At 40.8% G+C, this 25,396-nt stretch overlaps 1 protein-coding gene across 1 annotated transcript in view; it reads left to right on the top strand.

The window, feature by feature from the left end:
• EEFSEC (eukaryotic elongation factor, selenocysteine-tRNA-specific) overlaps positions 1-16,640 on the top strand; it is a gene marked incomplete at its 5' end in the record, with an annotated part of 90,694 nt that extends 74,054 nt beyond the window's left edge. The window contains one exon of the mRNA XM_009083755.1: positions 16,456-16,640. Coding sequence (XP_009082003.1) covers positions 16,456-16,640 — 185 coding nt within the window. The remainder of the gene's footprint in view (positions 1-16,455) is intronic.
• Between the last annotated feature and the right edge of the window lie 8,756 nt (positions 16,641-25,396).

The raw sequence follows: 25,396 nt of genomic DNA, 5'->3' as shown, positions 1-25,396 counted from the left end.
AAGCAGGAGGTGATGTGTGTGTTGGCATATTAGCCTGTGTGGAGATATGATTCCTTGCTGGGCTGTTCCCTTGTGCAATACCTGAGGCAGCTCCTCGCTGTGCCGCAGTCCACAGGGCACGTAGGTCTTTAAAAGGAGAGTAAGACTTAATACTCTGGTGCACTGCAGACTTCCCCTCCTCTGCTGTCTGCTGGGAAGGAAGGAACCTGGATAAGATAGGACCTCAGGCTTGACTTAACACTGTGTAATAGTCTTTATGTTGCTTATATTTGCACAGGCAAAACTGTTATCGGCTGTGGCTGTGCCCTTTATCCATGACACTCCCCCAGTCCTTCCCTTTTCTTGGTTTTTAGCTTGTTCATGTTGTTTTCCTCCTCCTTGTAAGGAGAGAAGGTTTGAACCACAGATTTGCCATGATTTTGCTGCAAAATCAGTAACAGCTGTTGGAATTGTAAATGGCTTCTTGGTTGCCGTCAGAGAACCTGCAGTTGATCAGCTCTGCCCTGAGCAATAACTGGAGACATCAGGACCACTGAGGCTAACTAGAGAGTAAGGGTGGAGAGAGATTAAAACCCTGAGGCAGGGGTCTAAATAGAGAACACAGGCACAGATGGGTACTGGAAGAGACGTGGTTTCCTTTTGCTGGATGATTTTTTAGATGCTATGAAGTGCAAAGTTGACTGGAGCAGTATCATAATAGGAGCTACAAGAAGATGTAGAGGAAGTATCAGAGAAAATGTAATTTGAATGTGACTTTGTCTTGCTCCCTTTCAAAAATCCAGTATTCTAGGAAAACTCAGTAGGCAAAAGATATTCCATGCTTTGGTAGGGTCACTCTACAAGTCATTTATGTTGATAGGCTAAATGTGTTCCTGTGTTGTCTTTGAGTAATTTAGGACATCATAAACATTGATATGTTAGTACAAGGCAAATATTTAGCAATTATTTGTCAGGAAAAATAAATCTTGAGACGTGAGAGCTCCTGCTTCTGAAATGGACTGTACTAGAACCCAAACTTAATGAAATCAACAGTCATCACACAAGATTCTGCCTTTGTGGTTTTGGTAATGGGGCTAATTTATTCTTAACTTGTTTGTGTGTTTTGGCTGGTCATATTACATCTTCTGTAATTTGATTTTCCTCTCCTCCAATGCTGCCTTTTACTGCACTCTGTAGAAACACCATATTTATTTGTGGGGGTTGGTTTTTTTTGCAATGCAAGTCAAAGTGAGTTGGTGTGTTGGAGGTGTGCAGTGACTCTTCAGTCTGGGTCATTGCTCCAGAGAGCTGGGCTGACTGTTGTAACACCCTGCAATACCACTTAAGAACCTTCTCCCTTTCACTGCTGGATTTGGACCCAGATACTCAAACAGCTTGGCATTGGTAGTGGGAATCTTGTAAGTTAGATTGCTGTAATTCCTTCTGTTCCAGCCAGCCACCTGGCGTCAGGGCACTTGCTATTAATTTCTGCATCAGAGCCCTGTGAATTACCTACATCTTATTTCTAAAAGGTCTCATCAGCACCTGGAAGCTTCAGAAAGATGAAGAGTGTCTTTTGGGGGTCCATGGCTCAGGAAAGCTAATCTCCTTCAGCCTTAAATATGATCTGCTTCCCTGGACTTGGACAGAGGCTGTACCTGTGTTTTCTGATACTTTACTTGACTAGGTTTTAGAACAGTCTGTGCCCCCGGAAGAGTGTAATGAGGAAGGAAACCCAGCCCTTGGGTGCTTGCCTAGAAAAATGGAAGTATCACTGTGGCATGGATAGACATATTAAGATATTAATATGTGCTAGGTCTGTGTCACTGTATCTCTGCAGCTTGTGCTATCTCATTTAAAGTCTGAGGCATTACTCTGCCTGGCCCTTTATAAATATAGCACTGCTCTTGTGCATTGCTGGTTATTTGGAGCCCGAGTGCTATAAAGCCATTATTAGAAAACATTAACTTTATATTCAAAGGTTTATTTCTGGTCATTGTGTTTGCTGAGCAAAAGCATGAAAATATTGAAATGAAAGTCTTGATATTGAGACGGGAAATATAAATAAATTATGCCTTTTCAAATAATGTTTATATTAAGTTGAAGTGTTTTTATTTGGAGAGTGGGCTGATGATTTTGCATTTTTGAAATTAATGATATTGGAACAGCTTGCAGAGAGTCCCATTCTGCAAATCTTCCCACTTTCTGACACTCATGGGCTAATTTATTTCTATAAGAACATTTAAAAATATTAGTAGTTAAATAACGCAAAGAGAATCAGTTAAGGCTCAATATAGTGTTCAATGTGTGCTGAATGGGAGGAAAAGCACAGTGTCTTAATTAAAAGAAATGCAGGAAACTCAGTTATTGGAAAGTATTTTTCATTGCTAGAGGATTTGTGGGTGACTAAGAAATTTATAGACTTGAGTTTTTTATTTTTTAAATAAAAGCCAGATATGTGTCTTCATCCTTTGGCTTGTTGACTCAATTTACTTGGATGGAATTTTTCAACATTTAAAACAAATTAAAATTCATGAATCATTTCTGCTTAAAGGCATAAGCTTTTATAGATACAATAGTTAAGGCTTAACTGGTTACATACACAAATACTGGTTTGGATATGTAAATTTTGTACTTGCTCCCTTAAAAAATGCAGATGAAAGTTTAAATAGGTGAGATACAGCAGGGATTACCTTCTATATGATAATTATTGTGCTTGAATTAACTGTTCATTTTAGCATTGCTTTGTCTCTTTCTCTTGTTTCCTGCAAGAAGCAGTGACTAATTTGCAGGACAGATGTGAAGAAGACATCCCACCATGGCAGAGGGCAATGACACAGTTTGTAAATCTGTTTTGTGCCACCTTTGACGCAACCTGCAATTTCTTGCTACTTACTGAGAGAAAATTTTTAGTGTTGCTGTAGTGATCCATATTCGCTCTTCAGCTCTTAGGTTTTGCTGCTCTGCTGGTGTGGTGTGACCCTGCTCAGGAGAGGAAGGTGTTGTTTCACCCAGGGTATGAGTGTATTAGATTAAGATCAGCATTGTTTTACTCTATGGTAAATGCAGCATGTGAATTTTTTTAATTGTTTTAATTATTGTGGCCAATTGATTGCTGGTACAGCCAAGTGAGCTGTTCCACAAGCATTTTGTAAATGTGGCAGAGGCTTTATTGTGAGGTTTTAAATTGTGCTTTTCTGGAATGTGCTTTAAAACATGACTCCAGGAAGGTAGGTGGATGTCAGCAGAAAATTACAGTTGTTCTAGATCAAAATGTATGTTATTTGTCAAATATATTATTTCAAGAATATTTCAGATTTATGTAGTTCAGGATTTGCTCAGGAAGTTTGTTTCTCTGCTGCTGTAGTGCCCAGGCACCTAGTCGCTGTAGCACAGCTCTAGGCACTGTGTCTGTGTTCAGAGAAGTCCTAGCTGTGGCTTGTTTCTTCTCTGGGCTTTGTTTGCAGAGGGAAAAGGGGAGCAAGGTCAGGTGTTTGTAGCTATACATGTGAATTTCAAGAAGTTGCATTGGAATGTAAACTTTTGAAGTTAAGAGGAAAAAAAAGGTAAAATAGTAGACAAATTGGGAAGCAAATCCAGAATACATTCTTCTGGATGTTCTTTGCTAAGGCTGCTTTGCTTGTAACATCCATAGCTTGTACATACAAGTCCATAATGGACTTTCACTGAACGCTGTGTTCATTTTTTGCAGAAGGGCTATTTTAATAACACTGGAATTGTTGAGAGTGAGTTTTGTTACATGGGTCAAATAACTAGTGTTTGAGCATCCTGGAACTACAACTGGAAAACACAGTGCCTGCAAAAGCAAACCCATCCAGTCTTGTCCCTCGGGGTGGCCTCTTCAGTACTTATTGTATGAGCCTTGCTATTCTGAAATAGACTGCTCTCCTGCTTGGCTGAGATCCACCTGTCCATGGTGTTTGAATCTTTTCCTCACTCAGGAATATGTGTGTCCCAAGGAGCTGCTTCACCTGTTCGAGTGCTCCTTTATGGTCTTCACCAATTTCCGTGTGTGTTGTTGGTCTTGGCAGACTGTGAAAGACAATGTGGAACTGTGGACCTGAAGAGCCATTTAAGGGAAGAAGTATATGAATAATAAAGGAGGAAGAACTGGCAACCATTTGAATTTGTCTTGGTAAAACAAAATTATACAAATTTCTAGTGTCCTTTTTTTTTTTTACCTTAAAGAAAGCGACAGAGGAGGAATTTAGAGGTTATTAAAAGACTGAAAACTTCATAGTAACCCAACATTCTCATACTGTTTATTCTCCTCCACCTCCCACAACATTTTATTTCCCTTGTAATAATTAGTTTGAACTTTCCTCTGTTTCTCTGGATCAAGTAATTTTCATGCAACTTTGGGATTTTTTTTATATGCTTCAAATCTTTCTTCTAAATAATGTTTTTTATAGCAAAAAAAAAAAAAAGCCATGAATACATTATAATTTCAATTTTCATGGTGTGTGAAAGATTTCTGCACTAGGTCTTTATTGTTTTTGAAGAATTCATCACCCTAGTTAAGAAGCTTAATATAAATTAAAGAAGGTATTAAGGAACATTAAGACATCAAAATGTGGAGCGTTCTTTTCCTTTCGATTGCTCCAAATGCAAACAAGTTGAATAAAATGCAATCAAAGGGCCTGTTTGGAGAACATTGAGTGGCTTTACAGCTGTGCTGTAGAGAACCTCTGGTAAGAGCATAATTCAAATAAAAAGGCCTTTCTTTCCTCCTCCTAATTCTCTTTGTTGTGGTGACAACAGAGTACAAGCCCGATAAAAATTTAATCACCTTATCTTTTTAAAGCAAATTGCATATTTGTTTACACACAATATACATAACATGAAAAAGAAAAAGCTGCTATCCAATCCCCCTCCCCTTCTAATCGCATTAAAGGCCCTTGCCTAGAAGTTTTAAAAAAAAAATTTAAATGTTTTATTCTTTATTCTGAAGTCCCATTGTTCAGGATTGCTTTATAAAGGCAGCCCAGGGGAAGATGAATATCACCAAACTTAAACTCTGGTCCAGCGCTGAGCAGCAGATGCCTGGGATATGTCAGCAGAGTTGGTCCAGCTTAACTGACTTCTGCGATGCCTACTCCACATCAAGAGTTGCAGGCAAGATGGGAGGATTACAGATGGGCCTGCGGATCCAGCACTTTGATTTGAAGCTGCTTTGTAATGAATTGCCTTTGATTCTGTGTCAAATCTGCTAACCTGAACTCTTTCCGCGTTGTATATGTTTCTGAAAGGCTGTAGGAGAGATTGGGTATTGGTGCTGGGGTGATGGTTGTTGTTTCCTTTTCATTAGGCTGATGAAGTTTTAGTCCCCTGTGTTGAATTCAAAATATGTTTTCAGTTGCTTCTGCTCACCTTGGTGCACTCAACACAAGCACTGTTTTGTTTTTTTAGTTTTATAGGTACTGGAGTGCTAACAAAAACACAATCAAAAGTATCTTCTGGCCCACTGCTGAATGGCTCTGGGCTGAGAACTCCTTCACTGCATGGAAATTTAGTCCCAAAGAAATGTTCTCTGTGTTTTAAAATGATAAAAGCTCTTCTGCTTAGTGGTTCCTTGATCTATTTTAACATACCTACCTGTCCTCTTTGGGGACACGTTTGTGATATTGTTCCTCTTGATCTGAGAATTTAATTGGCAAGGACAACCTCAGCAATAAAACTTGTGAAAGTCTGTCCTGTACAACAGTTGTCATAAACTTTCCCAAATTTTGCTCATGGTGTTGATGTCTGCATGTTTCTTAGTCCTCTCTTGGGAAGGGAGAGTACTTCTTAGAGGTCAAGCGACAGCAATTGCAATTTTAAGACACTGTTCTGACTTTGACTGTTTTGAATAGTCTTGGATGTTTCATGCTGACCTGCCTGTACTTTTTCTATTGTTGAATTGTAAGAAGACGACTGACTGTAGTCCCAGGCTTCCAACTAGATTGCGTATGTTTGTATTGATAATTAGATGCCCTTATTAGTTCCATTATTTTTCACAGTTGCTCCTGTTGTGCACTGGGCATTTTCCATGCACTCAGTTTTTGCTTCAGGGTGCTTGAAGAACATGTAGACTGAAATCACAGCACCAGTATGAGTGATGCCTCTCCCTGCAAGTATGCTGGGAGAATGAGTATAGTGCTTAGGCATGATCTCAATGACTGCGTGGACCTTGAGTGGCCATCAAGTGAAAATAGAATTTTAATAATTGCTGGTATATCAGCTGGCATAATTGCGGCCTTGTTACTGTACTGAAAGCCTATGCAGAAATTAATTTGAAAATTTCCTTTAGGCTAGTGGAACAGTGTTGGATTTGAGGCCAGAAATATTACCATAGTGGTTGTCTTTTAGCTCTGACAGTTGATCCATTGTATTGTGTGCACACTTAATTTGTGTAGCCTAGATGTAGTAACCATGGTGCTCTGGAGTCTTCCATGTGACCTGTATTAAGGTTAGTCTTTGGTGTACAGAAACACAAAGTTGTGTAGAGCATGCAAGTCATAGTTATGTTCCAGGAGTGCAAGGTCTAAAGTCACCTGCCCTGGGAGGACTTGGCCAACAAGTGGTTGTGGCACACTGTGTAACGGCAGCTGAAATGTGTGTTGGCCTATAAAATGAGGTCAGGTTTGGTATCCTCAAATAATTCATGCTGAAGTATGGACAGTTAGTCAAGAAATGAAGACCTTAAATATGTCACTTCATTTCCACACTGTCATTTAGAGCTGAAGGGTATCTTGGATTAGGATGCATTTTGGGAAACCCACTGTGGGAACTGCAAATACCTTTCTCAAGTGCACATGGACTTGTGTAGACTTACATAATAAGGCAGTTGCAGAGCAGTGGTGTGATACATGGTGGGGATTTGTAAAGTGCAGAAATCTATCCTGCTACCTGGCTTCATATGACAGTGGTCCATTTGTATCTGGTGTTCAATTATTACATTTTATTTTTGCAAAAAAAAAAAAAAAGGTTAAAATGTGTCATGTAAATTTGGGGAATCAGATAATATATCCTGATCATCTTGCTGGTAAGTGAGAAGTATAAAAGTGAATGAGTGGCATACTCCAGTGTGGTATGCTGGGTCTCTTCGGTGCAGATAGCAGGTTTAGGATAAGGAGAGGGAAGGGGCAAGCAAGATGTGCATGTGGTTGTGCATCATTGATACCCATTCAGCAAGCCAATAATAGATATGGTGTGGTACTAGAGTCCGTGCTCCATTTAGCAATATGAAAAATATCAGACTGAAAATCAAGGCGCTGACTTCATGCAGAGGGTACGGCAGACTAATTAAAGAAAAAAATGTGTACCAATTGAGCCTATAAAACTCTTCCTGACCTTGAGAAAACTCCCAGAGAGCTGTGGGAAACTCCAGTCTGTCCCCTCTGAACTTTTTTTGTGTTGTTATTTAAATATAGTAACTGCTTTTTTAATTAAAAAGAAAAATTAGATGGCATTTCAAATTGTGTCCATGGTGCCTTGGGGACCTATTACAGTACAAATTACCCTCTACTATTTCTGAGGTCTTGTTTACTATTGTGTGAAGCGAGGGTTACCAGTGTAAGGATGTAGGACAAGAAGGGCCCTTCTTTGAAAGTCTGGCTCTGCACATGAAAGTGACGCCAGCAATTGGAAGCAATTTGTGGAATTGTTTGATTATATTAATTATGGCACCAGCAAACAGTGCTTGGGAAACAGTTTTGTTTTCTTGCATTCTTTCTTGATTGCTTGCAGCAAAAGCCAAGATACAAAATGTGCCTTTAAGGACTGCCGGAGAGTGCGGTTCAAGCCATTGTGTAGAATTGGCACAGAGCTTGAAAGGGTTGTGTCCGGCTTGATGTGAGAGTTTTCCAACCACAGCTTCGGCCTGAACTTCACCTAGGTCAGCCTGTTGAATTAAAACAGCTTCTGTCTTCTTTCTTGATTGCTTGCAGCAAAAGCCAAGATACAAAATGTGCCTTTAAGGACTGCCGGAGAGTGCGGTTCAAGCCATTGTGTAGAATTGGCACAGAGCTTGAAAGGGTTGTGTCCGGCTTGATGTGAGAGTTTTCCAACCACAGCTTCGGCCTGAACTTCACCTAGGTCAGCCTGTTGAATTAAAACAGCTTCTGTCTATCAAGGATTTTTTTTTCCCTACTAAGTAGGAGCCCATAATGAAATCCATGTTATTTCCAGTAGTACCACCTCTTATAGTAATGTCTTTCAGCCCAAAAGTCTGTATAAACTTAACAAATTGATACACAAGACTCAGTTCTGCTCACCACTGAACTGCAGCCTTCTCTGATGTGGTACAGGGCAGCTGTTCCCCAATTTATAAGAAGATGTTTTATTAGTGAAGGCTTTCCAAGCAGTCTGCCAAGCTGAGACTGAGGGAATAGCTCTGCTGATGCAGGCTGGCTGTCACAACAGTGTTTGGTCAGGACATGGGGCAGTCTACTTCTGCCCAAAGTGGCTGGAAGATGGTTTTTTTCTTGTCTCTGTCATCAATGAATTATGAATGTTTTGCATAGATCCCAAATACCACACCGAGGAATTAGTGCAGTTGTCATTTGGAAGGATGGAGTCTCCTTTCTGGTCTCCTTGGAGGTTGGTTGCTCCTGGGCCAACTTCATGCTGTAGTCCAATTAATATTCACAAACCAGGCAAGGTGATAATAGCTGATCTTGCACTGGCCAGAAGAGAAAAATGACTCTACTCTGAAGTTTGAGACTCTAGCAGAATATTTGAGAGAGCTGAAAAGAGATGTGGGAAAGGTGGTGTGAATTCAAAATAGAATTACTGGAGAATTGTGAAGGGATTTACATAAGTAAAATTCAATGCCTGATCTGTGAAAGTAATTGAAGCTCAAATCCTGAGCTCCTGAGGGTAGCAAGGAAAGGAGTATCCCTTGTTTCTTGAGTGAATCTCTGGTCAACTATTACGTTGAAATTGTCTCGGTAATCATATTATACTTGTTATCATGATGGTGAACACCTAGGAACAGAGTAGATTGGCTCCTGTAGGACTGTACTTAAATCTTTTGGCTAGAAAAGGTTCATAGGTGTTGACATACTGACCCTGATGCCAGGTAGAGAATTTCTGCCTGATCCTGTGCTCCAGTTAGCTCAGGACAGAGTTTCATCCCTGCTCTTTCTGAAGCACAGTATATTATGACAGGTAGTTGAGATGCCAGGCTAGATAGGACCAGCAGTCTCTAGATGACCCTTCATCCAGACTACTAGATGTGATGTGGTGTATCTGATGTTCCTATTATAGAGTTTACAGGTAGAGTAACATAGCACTTCTGTCCTTTGAAGACTCACAAAGATCTAGTTGTTCCTGATCAGATTGGGATTTTTTTTTTGGTTGGGGTTGTTTGGTTGATTGGTTGGTTTTGTTTGGAGGGGTTTTTGTTGTTGGTGGTGATGGTGGTTGTTTTTTTTGTAGGAGTTTTGTTGTTTTGGTTGGGTTTTTTTGGGAGGAGGTGGGATTATTTTTTGTGCAGTGGGTTTTTATTCTTTTTTTTCTAGGATATTGGAGAGAAATGGCCACCTTTAGCTTGAACAAAATCAAAAGGTAGGATTTTGGGTATCTTTAGCAGAGGAGAAGAGAAACAGAGTTGCTACCCAATGTCTCATTGTAAAGAGTTGAAGCAACAGGATGTTATAGTTTCTGTTATTCTTGTCCTTTCTGTCTGATTGTAGAGACAACTGTAACAGGAGGGGCTGGGCAGACTGACCCTCTGATTTTTTGGGATGCATCTGCTTTTTATTTGAATCAAAACTCCAGAAAGTTACTTTGGAGATATTGCATGAGCTTTTCATGATTTTAGGGCACCAGATAGCTGTTGTTAGAATAACAGCTGTTAGAACTGTTGTTGTAGAACTGCTGACTTGTTTTGGGTCTAGGTCGGAAACAAGTGTGTGCTTGCTAGTGCATTGTGAGACTCTGGGAACCAGCTCTTATACCACAGGTATTTCTGTTTTGCTGGAAAGCAACGATAACTTTATTATTCTTGTTCTGAAGTTGATCAGAATCTGAAACAGGTAGGAGTGCTGCTCTATTTGAACCTTCTACCCCTCTTTGGACTTGGGTATATATGGTTTTTGAAGTCTTAGATGAATATACATAGCTATTGCAAGGGAAAAAAAGAGGAATTAGTTTGTAATTGTGCTGTGCACAAGCACAGGATTCTTGAGCCCTACAGTACTGACAGAAGTTTTTAGTTCCTTTCAATGGTCCATCATTGCAGTAAGCTAGGGGAGAAGCTGATCTTTGTCCACTCTGCAGTGCAGCCCCTCGGCATTGGACTGTAGCATGGGTGTCTCCATCTGGGGCTCTAATTATTTCTGATTTTCAGGTCAACCAGCTTTTGTACTCTCTGTTAACAGGAGAGTTGATGCAGGCACACACTCCCTAACTGTGTAATTAGGGTTCAGGTTCTGAGGGTTCAATTTAAGGAAATCCTGAAATTGTGAAAACCAGCTGTTACGAATAATCCATTGTGAGTGAGGATTATCCCCAACCCTTTGCCTCTTTCAAGTTTTGCTCTTTTTTTCCTTCCCTCGGGAAGAAAGAAAAATGTCTGCCTGTCATATTAAAAGGTTACGTTTGCCTCGGATAAAAATTATTCCCAACCTCAAATGTGCCATGTTAACTCATTTTCTGATGTTCAGTCAATTTTTAACATTTGAATGCTGACAGGAAACAAGGAGTTGCAGGTAGCTGAGTCTTCTACCTGCAGCATTCAAAGGAACTGAACAGGATGTTTTGTTTACAGAAGGGAAAAGTAAGTTCAGTTTCCCACTGAAACTCTGCTTAAAATTCCTGAATGGAATGGGAGGTTTGATGATAATTTCAGAAAGTCAGGAATAGACTCTTAGTTTCTTAATATATAGTGCAAAAAGGAGTATTTTCTATTCCGGTGGGAGCTACTGGTGTAGTCTCTTTGTGTGTTTTCCTTAATGGTGGTAAGAATCCTGAGCCAGTGCTTTTCCAGCAAACCATGGCAAGTATCAGTGCAGGGAGTTGTTATAATAAATTTGCTAATTTTTCTCTTGGTAGGATGAGCTTTAAATTTTGGCCTGAAAGCAAAATTCTTATTAATTGGGAGACTTGAAATCTTTTAACATGATTTTTCCCCCCATTATAATTCTTAATGCTGTAAGAAACTGTAATCATCCATGCAAATACTTCATGTTCATCGGTGCTCACCAGGATAGTTAGCAATAGACTTTTTTACAAGTGTGCCTATGAGAAGGGAGTTGTTGAAGTTCAGCAAAAATAAATTACTCTCCCTGGCTGTGCTGGAGAGCATGCCCTGCACCTATATTATTACACCTGTTTTCAATGATGGGTTTATCAGTTGCTTAAAAATTACTCCTGTCTCTGGCTGGGCTACAAGGAGATACTGTATTATCTTGCTTCTCATCTAAAATGTGTCTGGCATTCAGTCTTTAAAATCTCCATTCAAACACTGCGTTTCATTCGCTTTGAAGGAGACAGGACTACTCCTAAATATTGAAGAGATCTGTGAAAATAGGAAATGGAAATATGGAGATGGGAAATCTAAAAACAAAAAGCTGGAAAAGGAGAGAGAGAGAAAGAAAACTCCTAAAGGGCTGAATAGCAAGTGCAATTGAGAGTCAAGGAAAGAGGAGCTGGACTTGAGAAAGCAAGAAAGAGCAGAGACCACCCTTGGAGACCTTTTGAAGGAAAAGGGGAGCAGAAGGCTAATAAGAAAAGAAAGTCAACAAAGCTGACGGAGGATGTTGATAAGGAATGACAGCATTAAGTGAAGGAGGATGTAAAGTGGGGAAGTTATGTAAAAGGGTAAAGTAGAATCCAAGTTTTCAGGTAATGGTTGAAATAAAAAAGTGTATGTGCAAAAAGCAACAGTGTTGCTCCTTCATCCTGCTGGGTGAACAAAAGGAATCAGAGGAGCAGATACTACATCAGCTTTTGTCCTCCTTCCAGCTGAAGTAGTAGCAAAAACAAAGCAAAAGTAAACCCTGCTGGTTATGACCATGTGTGCTCTATGTGTGTGCTGTGATTTGTGTCCTGGCTGGCACTCCTGGTGTGGGGACTGTCCCCAGGTCTGCCGTGGCAGGAGGGTGTTCCTCGCCAGGCTCTGCCGAGTCCCGATCAATGTAAGGAGAAAGTGGAGCATTAGAGAAACCTAAAACTTGTGCTGATATGTGTCTTCATTGGGGGATGGGAGGGGAGCTAAATTGTTTTTCTGTATCTATACACAAGGGGGGGGGTTCAAGAAGGGGTTCAGAATACTACAGTATGAAATTTCTGTGTGAAGTTACTGAAATGTGCCTGTTTCTGCACAAATTTCTTGCACAAGTAATTGCCAAACTCAAGGCTGCAATACATTTAACTATGTGAGATACTGCAAGGCATTAAGCTGCTAGCTTATTATTTGTGAAAATTGTGTAAAATACTGAATTTATGCTTTATTTTGTGCATGTGAACTTGTTCTTAGACTTGGAAATATTTTTCCTGATGGGGTATTGCTTTTCCTTTGAATTTGAAAATTCATTTCTTTTTATTTTTTATTATTTAAAAATGGCTCAGTTTGGACTAAATCCTTCAGGCCATGCTGCGACAAAGGATATTAAGGAGTCTGTACTTTTATTTGTTTATTGTTAATAATGAAGAGTAGTTAAAATGAAAGAATGAAGTGGATTAAACTGTTTTACAACTAGATTTTCCTATCTAACCTGGGTTAGTTAATGCTACAAGTACATTTTGCATAAGACCTATCTGGGCACTTCTTGTTACAGATGTGGTTTTGATGGGTGGGAATGAATTTGCTAAGCTTTCAGGTATCTAATGTGCCTCTGAGGATGGCCTGTTAACAATATTAATATATAGGTATTTTCCATTGTTGTTTGCAAGGCATTTCTTAGAACTTTGAAGCTAAAGTCTCTTTTTTAACACATGCACCTTTTCAATTTAATCCATTAGCAACTTGGCAAAATAAAGTAATTGTCCAACAGAGGAAGAAAAAAAAATCTATTAACATTTGCTACAAATCCGAGTCGTACAGGCAGCACTTAATTAATGGAACAGATTTCTCACTATGTGTTCAAGCTAACATAGCTATTGTTCAGGAGAGATTAGACCCTTAATGTAAGTAAGTTAAACTAGACCTCCATCTAAAAATATCCGTCATTTCAGCTATTAAAGGTCTGATGTCTTCTTCGGTGACAGATATATTTCCCTTCATTTCCTTGGTTTTGTGAAATGTAAAGTATGCATTGTGTGTAACGCGAGAAATCCGCGGAGGTAGATGAAACCCCGATTGTGCCTGTCTCCCTGCCTGCTCCTTTGTGCTGCTCCCTGTCACCGAGCCTCCTCAGCCCTGAGACCTCCTGGCACCACAGCAGAAAAACAGAAAATGCCATTTGTCAGGGTACCATGCCAGCCACCTAATCTGTTTGCAGAATGAGGGCCATGGGATCTGATTAGGTAATTTAGATACCTTGTGAGTTTAATAATACCTGAGCTGCCTTTGGCTGTCAGCCCGTCACTTCACTGGTACGAACTACCATCTTCTTCCATTTCTTCTATAAACTTCTTACTGGTAATACCTTATTTAGTCCGAGTAGGTGTTTGGAGCTGCAGGTGAGGTATACCTTTACTTCTCTGATGCAGAAGCAATAGGGTGGAGGAGGTGAGATTGCTCAATTTTAAATACATTTTCCTCAGTAGAGTTCCATGTGCAGCACATCTTTTTTTCTTGAAAACAAAATATTTCAAACGTGAGACACTTTATTTGAACACTGAAGATGCTGTGCCAGGTTTCAGATGTGTTGGGCCATCCAAACGCTCACTGGTGTCTCTGGCAGTTTTTGAAGGCCAGTTTACCCCAAGTGAGTATTTCACCCTCATGGCTGGGAGTTTCCCCACTTGCTGCTGTAGCTGAGTGTTTCTCTGGAGTGAGACTGACCCTGCTGTGTGCAAGGGGTTGCTGTGCCAGCCTGGGTGCCTCACTTCAGATACCCATACGGGAAAATTTTGGCTGCAATTTTAATGCTACATCTCCTCCCTTCCTCTCTCCTTTCCGCCAATTAGCATTTTTTGGAAATGGGGGTCTTAAGAAGCCTGCTAACATAAATACAAATGTTTTAGAACTTGTTTGCTTTAATTAAAGTGTGTCTTTCTGAAAGGATTTAGTTAAACATCTTTCTTAAACAGTGCTGTGCCAGTAACAGCAACATTAGTAATAGTGATAAGACCCAGAAAGGGAAACCAACTAGAAAGCAAAATGAAATGTTTCTTTGTCCAAAAAAATAAATGGTCTTCCCAGGAAAGTGGAGGAAACCCTGTGCAGGGACACTTACAATTAGCTTGGTCGAAACAGTAGAAACCATATAATATGAAATAAATCCTGCAAAGGTAGGGAGCAGGACTGTGTGAGTCACTCTTTTTGCTGGTTTTATTTTGTTTTCCCCTTTTCTGACTGTTCCTTTTTTTTTGTCTGACAGCACCCAGAGTGTTCTCAGAGCTTTCCAAATAGGAAATAAGTTGCTTTTCATGTAATGATAAATTATTTTTCATAGTGAAGATGGAATGATTGTAAGGCTAATGATATTAATGGGATTTATATGAAAGCATCCAGTTAAAAAATCGGAACAGCTGCATCAAACATGACTATACAATGTAATAAAAGCATATAATAAATATGTGGTCTCGCCACACCATATTACCTAGTTAGATTAATTGAACCTTACACGTGCAAAGATAGTCATTATCAGACTTCTCAGCCATCAAGGAAGAACAGTCTCAATTATTTTCACAGTGAAATAATCATTGCTTTTCTAATGTTCTGCCTTCTGGAAAGAGAAAGCGGCGTCTGCCATGACTGTGAAATGTAAGATCTTGCAGAACTGTGTGAAGTTGATTCTGCTTGATGCTGGACTCCTGCAGCCTTAGTGTAGAGTATGATTTATGTAGTTATGTACAAAACGTGTTGCTTTGCTCCTCTTTTGGACTCTTGCTTCCTTCCTCTCCCCCCCAAAAAAGCAAGACCTCTCTCTCCAAAAGTCTCCCTGTGGCTGTGCTGCAGGACCTTAGGGCTGGTCTACAGCCTCTGATTCTGACATGGCAAATGGGCAGTTTCCTGGTTTTGCTTCAACACTTCCTCATTTCCTCCCTTCCCTTGGCTGTGCAGAGGGAATGCTGCCTGGAACAATTTGCTTCCTGATACAGCAAGATGAGAAGGTGGGCTCTGGGGCCACATCCCCCTGCAATCAGCTGTGAGTGCCTCTAGATGTGTCTGAGCTGGAGCAAATCACCTGTACCTGTAGACCTCCTGTCTCCAGTAAATCATAAGCATCTCAATCTTTTTGTCAGCCGATGATATGAGAATCCGCATCTGAATTTCAATATGAGGGGAGAGAGGCTGATTAAGTGTTTGAGATAAGGTTATGTGACACCACAGGTTAAAAATATCTGAACTGATTTTGGCCAAATGCCTGAGAACCACATCGTGGTGTATTCAGGTGGTGCTGAATAAGCTTCTGAGGAGTTTGCTGTCTTCTGCTTTATTCAAGCAATTCTTCAGCAGTCGTCTTTTAGGAGCTGCATCTCTCTTGTTTTATAGCCTTTCTTTGGACTTTGCTATCTGGCATTTCTTATCTAACATGTCACCAATGTGTTGAGCTATAAGGAAATATAAAAGTGTAATAATGCCTAGCCATTTAGGAAGAAAAGGACAAATATTTTTGTTTGGCACAAATGTCTACAGAAAGACTTAAGTTATATCCCCAGAATCCCACGCACGTTAATTCTAGTTCCCCTAAGCAGTGCTAGTTGAAACCCTTAACAAATACTGTGTTTTAGCAAAACAAAAACCCAAGAACCAAAAACAAATAAACAAACAAAACACTAAACAAACACAGAACTGTGTAATTTTCATTGTGCAAGTTATAAAAAAGCAGTATGCTTCTGGTAGATCTGGGAGATAGACCTGAAGAAATTCAAGAACCTTCTGACTCTTAGGACTCTCTATAATTTTAGTTTTTTGCCAGTTGCTTTTTATTCATGACTTATATTTTTATAAATATTCTTAGCGATGACAAGAAACTCTGGGGATGTGTGTAAATAATAAGAAAAGCCTGCTGAGCAAAAGGGTCTGACCAGGCAAGTTGGTCTGGCTTGTTTAAATTTTTTTGCCTGTGTCTAATGCTTTAAAAGCTGTAGACTGCCACAGAAGGATGCAGGATACTGCACTGGATTTGGCATATTGCTTTTGTGAACTTTGTTATATTTAAAGACTTCTCTTATTTTCCTTGTCAGTTACCATGTTCCAGAAGTCTGATGCAGAAATGTGGCTTTCATAGTGGGTCTGATTTACTTTCTTATTTTCTTTGGTTCATTTCAGATGTAAACTTGCCTGCTCATTTTTTCTAGTAATACTGAAACATGATGTTGAGCCTTTTTGTCATGCATGTTCTTGTTCTTTTACAGATGGGCTCAAGCCAGATACCAAGATGCTTCTTACTGTTGCATCCAAGAAGAAATCTAAGGGAGTGAAGGGGGATATGACCGAAGAGGATGAAAGCAGCAAAAATGATTCAGCCCAACCTGTTGCTATCTCTCTTCTCTTTAAAAGATATGTCTTTGATATGCAGAAGAAAATGATTCAGTCCTGAGAAAGCAAGAGAGGCCTCTGATCTCACCTGAAAGTCCAGACTCTGAAATGAATTGAGGTAGAATGTGTTTCTCGTCTGAACACATTAGACCTCTCCTTCCTCGCAAGCAGAGCCTGGAAGCTCCTGTTCTCTATGTGCCCCTTCCCAGATCTCGGCAATCTTGTTTTGTTCTGTTAGAATTTGCTTATTTTGTCATGTTTATGATGTAAATCTTTATGGCATCTCAGAGAATGTCACCTGCCAGATGAGCACATTTGGGTGCATGTTTTAATAGCACTGCGTTTGAAGAATTGTGTTGAAGTTTCTCTTGATTTAAAAGTTTGCCACCAATATTAATCTAAATCAAGTCAAGATGTGAATTTCATGTGACCGACAAAGTGAAGCTGATTATTCTAGGCTTATTTCCCTGAGCAAAGTGAGAGACAGAAAGCATAGTTTAGTAGGTGAAACCTAAAATGGATGTTTCACATTCCTTCAGCTGCAAATATGTAAGATGCTATCTGAGAGATGGTGTGGATGTTTTTTATAAGTATGATTTATATCTATAAATGTTTTTCATATTAAACATAATGATGTGTCCAACTGAGAGTCTTAATTGTTCTATTTGCTCTTCCAGAGGTTCAGAACCTTTCAGTGACATTTTGTATAACTTTTCTGAATTTCCTGCCTGTTCTGCAGTGAGTCCTATTCCAGAACTGGTTTTTTGGTTTTTTTTTTTATAAAGTCAAAATGTCTTCTGTGTGTGTAGTAAAAGGTTGCCTCTGGAAATAGTCAAGGGCTTTATTTCATTAAAATAATGGTAGAAGATTGCTGCATAAGCCTTGTGAAATGAATATCTCCAAGATGCTTTAGAAACCATTAGTTGTTTAATAGGGATTTCATGGCTGCTTTAGTTCTTCCTCTCAATTTCAAGTCCTAGGCTCATAAAAAGGAGGGCACTGGTCATATCCCTTCTTTGTTACTTACAAAGCATGGGACACCTTACCATGAAAACTAGCAGTTCTACAGGTACAAAAGCTGCAGTCTGGAACAGAAATTGGACTCAGGCTTGCCAGCATGGAAAATGTTGGTTCCTGCCTTTAGAACCAAAGAGTACCTGCTTGTTGATGATAAATAGCAGCCTGTGACCCATTCACTGAAGTCAGCCATAGACAGTGACCACATGTGTAGTTTAAGTGCATTAGCTACACATGGAAGTAAATAACTGTAATAGATTACTACCTTTTTTCCTATTGATCATATTACTATGTTCATTGGTGGGCATGAGTCCATCATGCTAACATGATCCTGATTTTTTTCAGTTTTTTTCCTTTTAATTTCTGTGTAGCCAAAGTGGATACAAATGGCAAAGCTATCAGCTATTGAGAGGATATTTACAACTGGACTGTTGGGAGACAGGGGCAAGTCTGTGTCTAAAGTAGGTTGATGGTGCCCCTTTAAATCAGGACAGAATTAGTGCTTTGTGTAATAATCCCAAACAGTTTCTGCTGAGTGAGTCCCAGCAAAGCTTTAGCACATCCCTTAAGATTATGGGGTATGCTTTCAGTGTGATCCCAGAGGAATTAGGCAGGCAACTTCAGCTATGGCTTAGCGTGACTTGTGCTGCCAGCCTTGCTGGAAAATGTATCCTCCTATAATGGAAAAAATGCATTTCACACCCCTGTCACCTCTCCTTCCCCATTTCTCTCTTCTTCCCAGACACCCCCAAAGGCAGTCTTTCGAAAGAATATTTATAATGTTATCTTTCTTTTAAACCTTTATCAAATCCTGTTTTGTACTCTGCACTGTTACCTCTGCCTAAGATACTGCAGCGATGGAATACAGAGAAACAGATGACACAGAAGGAATGCTGTTATTATCATCCCAGGTTAGTCTAAGAATTATTAGTATTAAAAAACCTCCTCATTAAAAAAAGCAAAATGAATTATTATGGAACTTACACTTGTATCTGTATAGTTCTAGTGTCCTTGCCAAGTTTTAAATGGGTGGCTAAATTCTGCCAACTCTGGAGCATTGGAAAGAAAAGGAGAGTGATCAGGAGAGGCACTTCCAGAATTGTTAGCCTTGCACTTAGTGTGTTTTGTCTTTCTCATTTCTAAGGCATTTTTGAGTAGTTCTGGAGAGGAGGCTGTGGGTGTAAATGGGGGTATGTATTTTTACAAAGGCCTATCTGATTAATGTTTTCCCCCTTACCATGTGGATTGCCCATAACAGGATCAGTGAGTCTGTTGTTATGGAACTTGATCCATTTGAAAAGTGAATACATAGATTTGCAGGCCTCTGCTTGGCTGTAAGGACTTCTGGTGCCGAGGCCCCTGTGTTTATTTGCTTGAGGTATTCTAAGGGAGGGAGCAGCAACAGCTTCCAGAGTTGGACCTCCATCCCTTTCTCATCCAATCTCTTGTAAACATATTTTTAGAATCTTCCCCCTATCTTCCATCTCATTTCCAGACTAGCATACTAACTCAGCATTTTTCTTCCATCTTTTCAGTCTAAGACCTAACCTCCTCCTCAGTGCTCCTATTTCCCTTCTTTGCTCATTGCTTCTCCTTGCTCTGGCTCTACTTTTGCCTCTGGAGAATGAGATGTATATCTGGGTGCTGGCAGGGCTCCCAGCACCTGCCGTGGGAGCCCAGAATGGTGGGGAAGGTTTTTCCCTTCAGCTCACACCAGCTCCTGTGTGCAATGAGTAGCTGCCTCTGTTCAGGCTTTGACTTGGGCAGAGTCTCCAGGACAGCTACTATGGACCCACAGGGACAGGCTGTGTGGAGGTGTGTGTGTTTTGCCTCATTTGAGTCCCTTCACCTGCCACTGTATCCTGTCCTTGTGCTTTGGAATCCTCTGTGTAAAGCCCCTGTTGCAATGCCCCATCCTCTCATTTTGCTCCCCTTGCAGAGGTTTGTGTAGGACAGACAGCTGGAGAGGGATCTGTTGGAGACTAGGGTTTGGTTTTGTGTTTTTCCCAATATGGAATTCTAAAAGGAGAACTTAAGTGTGCACAAGAACTTTGATTATAATGTGCTATTACTGCAGATCTCTGGCTGCTGTCCTGAGGCTGTTGGATACACATTCAAAAAAGGGTGAAATGGTGGAACAAAATGATTATGGGAAAATCAAAGCTTTTAAAGACATTTGTAGGATGAACAGATGTTCAAACATTCTTTTATTTGGTTTCCAGACAGACGTAGAGACTTTCCTTTCATCCTCGTAATCAGTGCATTATGCTGTAATTTGTAAAAATGGCATTAAAAAAATATTAACAGGGTCATATTGTGATCTACTGACTCTGTGTCATTAAGCCGTGAAGTTAAGAACGGCAACTGGGAACACGGGTTAAATGTTGCAGAATGTACTGTGCTAGCATATATTGTCAGACTGTATTATAATGAATCCAAAATGGAATAAAGATGTAAGGAGTTTTTTTAATACTGCTAAGGTTGTCAGTGTTGCAAAACTAGAAATTATTACGGCTGTGCAGATGTTCGGTGAGTAATACATCTTCGGGTTGTGGGGAGAGTAGCAGGGAGAAAAGCTTTGTTTTTACAAGCCTGTTTTCTACTTTTCCTTGGAATTTATTTTGGGACTGCAGTCTGGCTTGTGATCGTGCCAGAGGTCTTGGAGCCATGAGGGTCAAAGCTGTGCTCATCGTAGCAAGGATTCAGTAGGTGGCATCCTTTGCTTGGAATCCAAGCTGAGTCTCCCCACCTAAAAAGGGGGTACTGCACTGGAGCTGAGACTGCAGAGTTTGAATCAGGCTTGTAACCCAGCTCTCAACAAACAGCTTCTATCACAAACTACAGTGCATTTAATGACTCAGGCAGAGTCACCGGCTCCAATCTTTGACCAAATCCTGAGGTACCAGTGTCCTTTCTGGGTGTGTTTTTGTCTCAGTTGAAAACAGCTCTTTACCTCAAATCATGTGTTAATTGGTTGCTGATTGGTTCCTGATTATGGAAAAAAAGCCATCTGCTCCAGCAGAGTTCTTGGCATGTACCGGATGTCTCTTTCTGGTCAGTAGGCACTTTCCTCGCCTGTTGGACTCTGCAGTGGAACAGCCACGGGGTGGCAGAGCAAAAGGGAGAGCCCAGCACCACGGGGAGCTGCAGTGGTGCAGTCATGTCCTAGAGCAGCTGCATTCCACCCCAGGACTGTCTGCCTCACTGCTGGGAGAGCAGCTCTGTGTTTACATCTGTAAAGTGCTCTGAGATCTTGTGAAATGAAGGACGAAAGGCAGCAGAGGAATGGTACCTTACTGGCAGTTTCAGAAACTTCATGTTTTCTTTTCAGTTTAATATCCACGGTGGGCTGGAAGGCAATTCATTTACAAACACATGAGTTTTAAACAAACTTACTGAAGACATAAATAGGATTATTTTAAGATAACACTGGGAGCTAACATGCCAAGCCTTGGAGAACTGTATGACTGCAGTCTGTGGTGAAGCCAGTTTTGCTAGATGATGGGCATCCAGAAGGAATCTGGGGTGTGGGAAGGTTGTGTTTAAGCAAAATATTGGTAGTCTTCTGGGATTCCCCACAGGTTTTCCTGCTGTTCTATGCAAGGATAGGTTAAAAACATCCATTTGACACAGTTGTAGCTCCACTGTAGACAATATGTAAGAGGAAAAAGAATACAGTGGATCTGCTTATTTCCTGTTGCCAATGGCAGAATATGGAGTCTTTCCCACATCTGCTGCTGTGCATGCTGTGCTGGTTTTAGTTCCAGTTGTTAGTGGTCTTGGAGTTTGGGTAGAATGGGTTTTCCATTCCTCAGTAAGTACTGCAGTTCTTTATTTGTGTGTCTGATATGAGTGCTTTGCCAAGATGGTATAATCAGTCTGCAAGACTCCGTTCATCTTCCCCCTCAAGATGACTGTTGCTTGTCAAAGGTGAGTCCTCTAAGAGACATTTTGTCTGAGCCACACGTTTCTGATATGCATTTGTATGCTTTTCCTAATAGATTATAGGAGTGGGAATCTGTTAATTTTTTTTACTCTTGTAGCTCAGGGGCAGCTGTGAAAGGAACTCATAGAACAGAGTCAGAAACCCTGCAAGATCTCTGGTGAATCTCGGTCCTGCACTGCTTAACAAGGCTCATTCTTAAAAACATGGCTGTCCTTGTTGAGTCCTTGCCAGTCCTGCCTGTTTGTATTTCTTAACCAAAAGGTAATTTGAGGTCTGGATCAAGAGCTGCTAAACGGACAAAGCTGGTAGCGACTGAGGTGCCTGCTAACACCCTTGTCTGGGCATTTTGACTAAACTGATCTGATTACTTTTGATCCTTTAAGAAATCTAGGCTGTTCATTAGCTCTAAATCAATTTCTTCTCCTTTGATTGGAAGTCATGCAGTCTTCTTGTGTTTTGGTTGATCATTCTTAGATTTCTCAGGAGTCTCATTCATGTCTATCACACAGACTCCTCTTTGGACCGCAAAATTGCTTTTATTAGGCTGTATGTGGCCCCCATTCAGACGTTTAGCAACCAGTCCTTTTACACTGTTTTATGTGAAAACTGATATTTCAGTGCCAATAACTTCATTGTGACAGGAGTAATCCATGCCCTCATAGTGAATTCATTCGCAAAACAGCATTCCATAAGAACAAGCTGAAGCTTTGACCCCACGCAGTGGTTTTGCCTAAATTTCTTCCTTTTACTAAAGTAAGAAATCCATTGTCTAGTTTTCTTTCTCAAGCTTTACTTCAACCAAAGCTGAGTTGAACTCTGCACCCTCTATGTGATTGACTTCTTGGTTGTCACCACATACTCCATCCAATGATTGTAGAGAACCAAGTGAATATACCAATATCCTTTCCTGAGTTAACACTGCCAGTTCTAAGTTTAGCATCATGTAACTTTTGCCTATGTGCATTAATATGTGTTTATGTATGTAGAAGCTTATTTGCCTCTGTTATGCACACACGTAGTTGTGTCTGCTTCTTCTGGAACTCCTTACCACATAGAGTGGCTTCTGTGTTCTTTGTAGTGAAAGAATCTGAGAACTGTCCTATCTGTGCATTTAAACCCTTGGACTGAGGTATTGAGAAAGGAGGGAGAGGGTGTTTGAGTGACTTGTGCTGTAAACATGGCTCAGAAGGACACTTCTCTTCAAGGGGATTTTTGCTTAGGGAGTGCACACACCCCAAAAGCAGAATGCAGCTCATGCAGAAGTGTGAGCATGTGTGCTTTTATTTTATTAAGCTGATGTCATGATTTAACCCCAGCTAGCAACCAAGAACCACACAGGTGCTCACACACTCCTCCACCAATGGGATAGGGGAGAGAATTGGAAGGGTAAAAGCCAGTAAAGCTCATGGGTTGAGATAAAGACAGTTTACTAGAGAAGGCAAAAGCTGCATACACAGGCAAAGCAAAACAAGGAATTGATTCACTGTTTCCCATGGACAGGAGGTGTTCAGCAACTCCTGGAGAGCACGGCCCATCACGCGTAACGGTTCCTTGGGAAGACAAATGCCATCACTCCAAACGTTCCTCCTTCTTCCTCTCACTTGTATACTGTGCATGATGTCATATGGTATGGAATATCCCTTTGGTCAGTTTGGGTCACCTGTCCCAGCTGTGTCTCCTCCCAATCTCCCATGCATCCCCAACTTCCTTGCCAGCGTGGCAGTATGGAAAACAGCAAAGGCCTTGGCTCTGTGTGAGCTCTGCTCAGCAATAAAAACATCTCTGCATTATCAACCCTGTGTTCAGCACAAATCCTAAACACAGCCCCATACTAGCCACTGTGAAGAAGGTTAACTCTACTTCAGCCCAAACCAGCACAGCTGGTTTGTTTCATACCTTGAAATTTAGAGAGTTGAGGTTCTGCATACGATGTAGTTTTAAGAGTGAGACAATAATCGAGATCCATTGAGTATTGCTCTGTGCATCCAAATCTATTTCTTAAGTCTCATCCTCGGGTGTTTCCTGACAAAGGTTATTGTAGAGGAATATACCTATGGAAAAGATTTGAAATGTTGGACTAATTGAGAAGTCTCACTGCAAAACTTCTTTTTCTTTATTTCGGATGTTCAGATACTGGAAGGGTGTCAGAGTGTTGGCTGATTTCCTTGGCAAATGTACAGCTATCTATTTATTGTAACCTATGGCAACTGAAGGCAAAGGTGGGAAGGCATCAACAGTGTTTTGGCATGAGGGCAGAAAGTTATGAGCACAAGATGTGTTTTCTCATGTGCATCTTATTTGTTACTTTCTTAGACAAACTAAGGTAGATTTCAGTTGTTGATGAATGCAAAAGACAAAAGGAAGGGATGATGTTATGTCATCGTGCCTTTTAAAAAATGTATCTGTGGAGCTCTGCCAAGAGAAGCATTTTGTTTGGAGGCAAATGCAAATCACTTTATATCTCAATGTGGGGGGGGGGCGGGGTTGGGTGTTGTTTTTAACCATAAAGGTTGATCTGTGCCTACAGCCCCACTGAGGAAGTGGACAGTTTGGTCTCCATCCAGTTGTAGATCTCATTTGCCATCGAGCAAATGGCATGACTGGGAAGTTTCAGGGAGACATCTGGATTTAGAATAGTGGAAAAGCACAAAAATTTGCCAGATTGGAATGAAAATAGAGCTGTCAAGAACACCAGACTGAGTGAGAGGCATGGGTTTAGGCTGAAATCTATTTGTAGAGACCTAGAACTGCTGAAATAACAGGATCTGAACACATTTATTTAGTAATTCTGTTGTTACAACAGGGATATAAATGTTTAAGCATCACAGTTTTTTAATATAGACAATTTCTTTTAAAGCTGAAGTTGCTGCACAGTCTGGAAAAAAAAGCTGTTGCAAAGCATTTTGATTTATCAGTTCCAAGTGCTGACAGTATTTGACAATTTTTCCCCTTGATATATGTTGTGTTTCAAAAACACTGCATACAATTCACTCTCATTGATCTGTGCAGTGAATCCATGCCCTATAGGTGGGTACAGAAGTGGGAGAGTGAGTTTAATGAGTTGTTCTCTGTCACATGTGGGATGTTGCAGGGGTGGAGCTGAGTCTTAAGGCTGTAGCTCCTGCTGCTTCTCTTCCCACATTTCCCTTGCTACCATGTGAAAGCCACTTCCTAGTCTGCTGTTGCTAGCCTTGGGGGTGGTTAGTCCAGATTCCTCAGGACATTTTGCTTTCTTTCCTGGGACAATAGTGAGGGGAAGACTGAGAACTTCATCTTTCACTGAGGCAATGCAGAAAGATTTTGTCCATATGCTCCTTAATCCTTTTTGGTTCAGCCTGTCTTCCAAAGGCAGATGCTAAGATGGATTGCCTGTGGCATGCCATGCACCCTAACAAAGGAGGCTTGTCTAGGAAATGGGACTTGTCTCCCACTACTAAAATTTGCAGAAATCATAGAATCAGCTGGGTTGGAAGAGACCTCAAAGATCATCAAGTGCAACCCTACTGTGGTTACTAGACCATGGCACTAAGTGCCACATCCAGTCTGATCTTAAAAAACTCCAGGGATGGTGAATGCACCACCTCCCCAGACAGTCCATTCCAATGCCTGATTAATCTTTCCATAAAAAAAACTCTTCCTAATATCCAACCTAAACCTACCCTGGCAGAGCTTGAGTCTGTGCCCTCTTGTCCTCCTGCTGGTTGCCTGGGAGCAGAGACCAACCCCCACCTGACTCCAACCTCCTGTCAGGGAGTTGTGGAGGGTGATAAGGTCTCCCCTGAGCCTCCTCTTCTCTAGGCTAAACACCCCCAGCTCCCTCAGCCTCTCCTCATGGGACTTGTGCTTGAGTCCCT

This window comes from Acanthisitta chloris, unplaced genomic scaffold, assembly GCF_000695815.1.
Source record: "Acanthisitta chloris isolate BGI_N310 unplaced genomic scaffold, ASM69581v1 scaffold33611, whole genome shotgun sequence".
NCBI classification, from domain to species: domain Eukaryota; kingdom Metazoa; phylum Chordata; class Aves; order Passeriformes; family Acanthisittidae; genus Acanthisitta; species Acanthisitta chloris.
The sequence above is the reverse complement of the archived record's forward strand: the minus strand, read 5'-3'. Positions and strand labels throughout refer to the sequence as shown.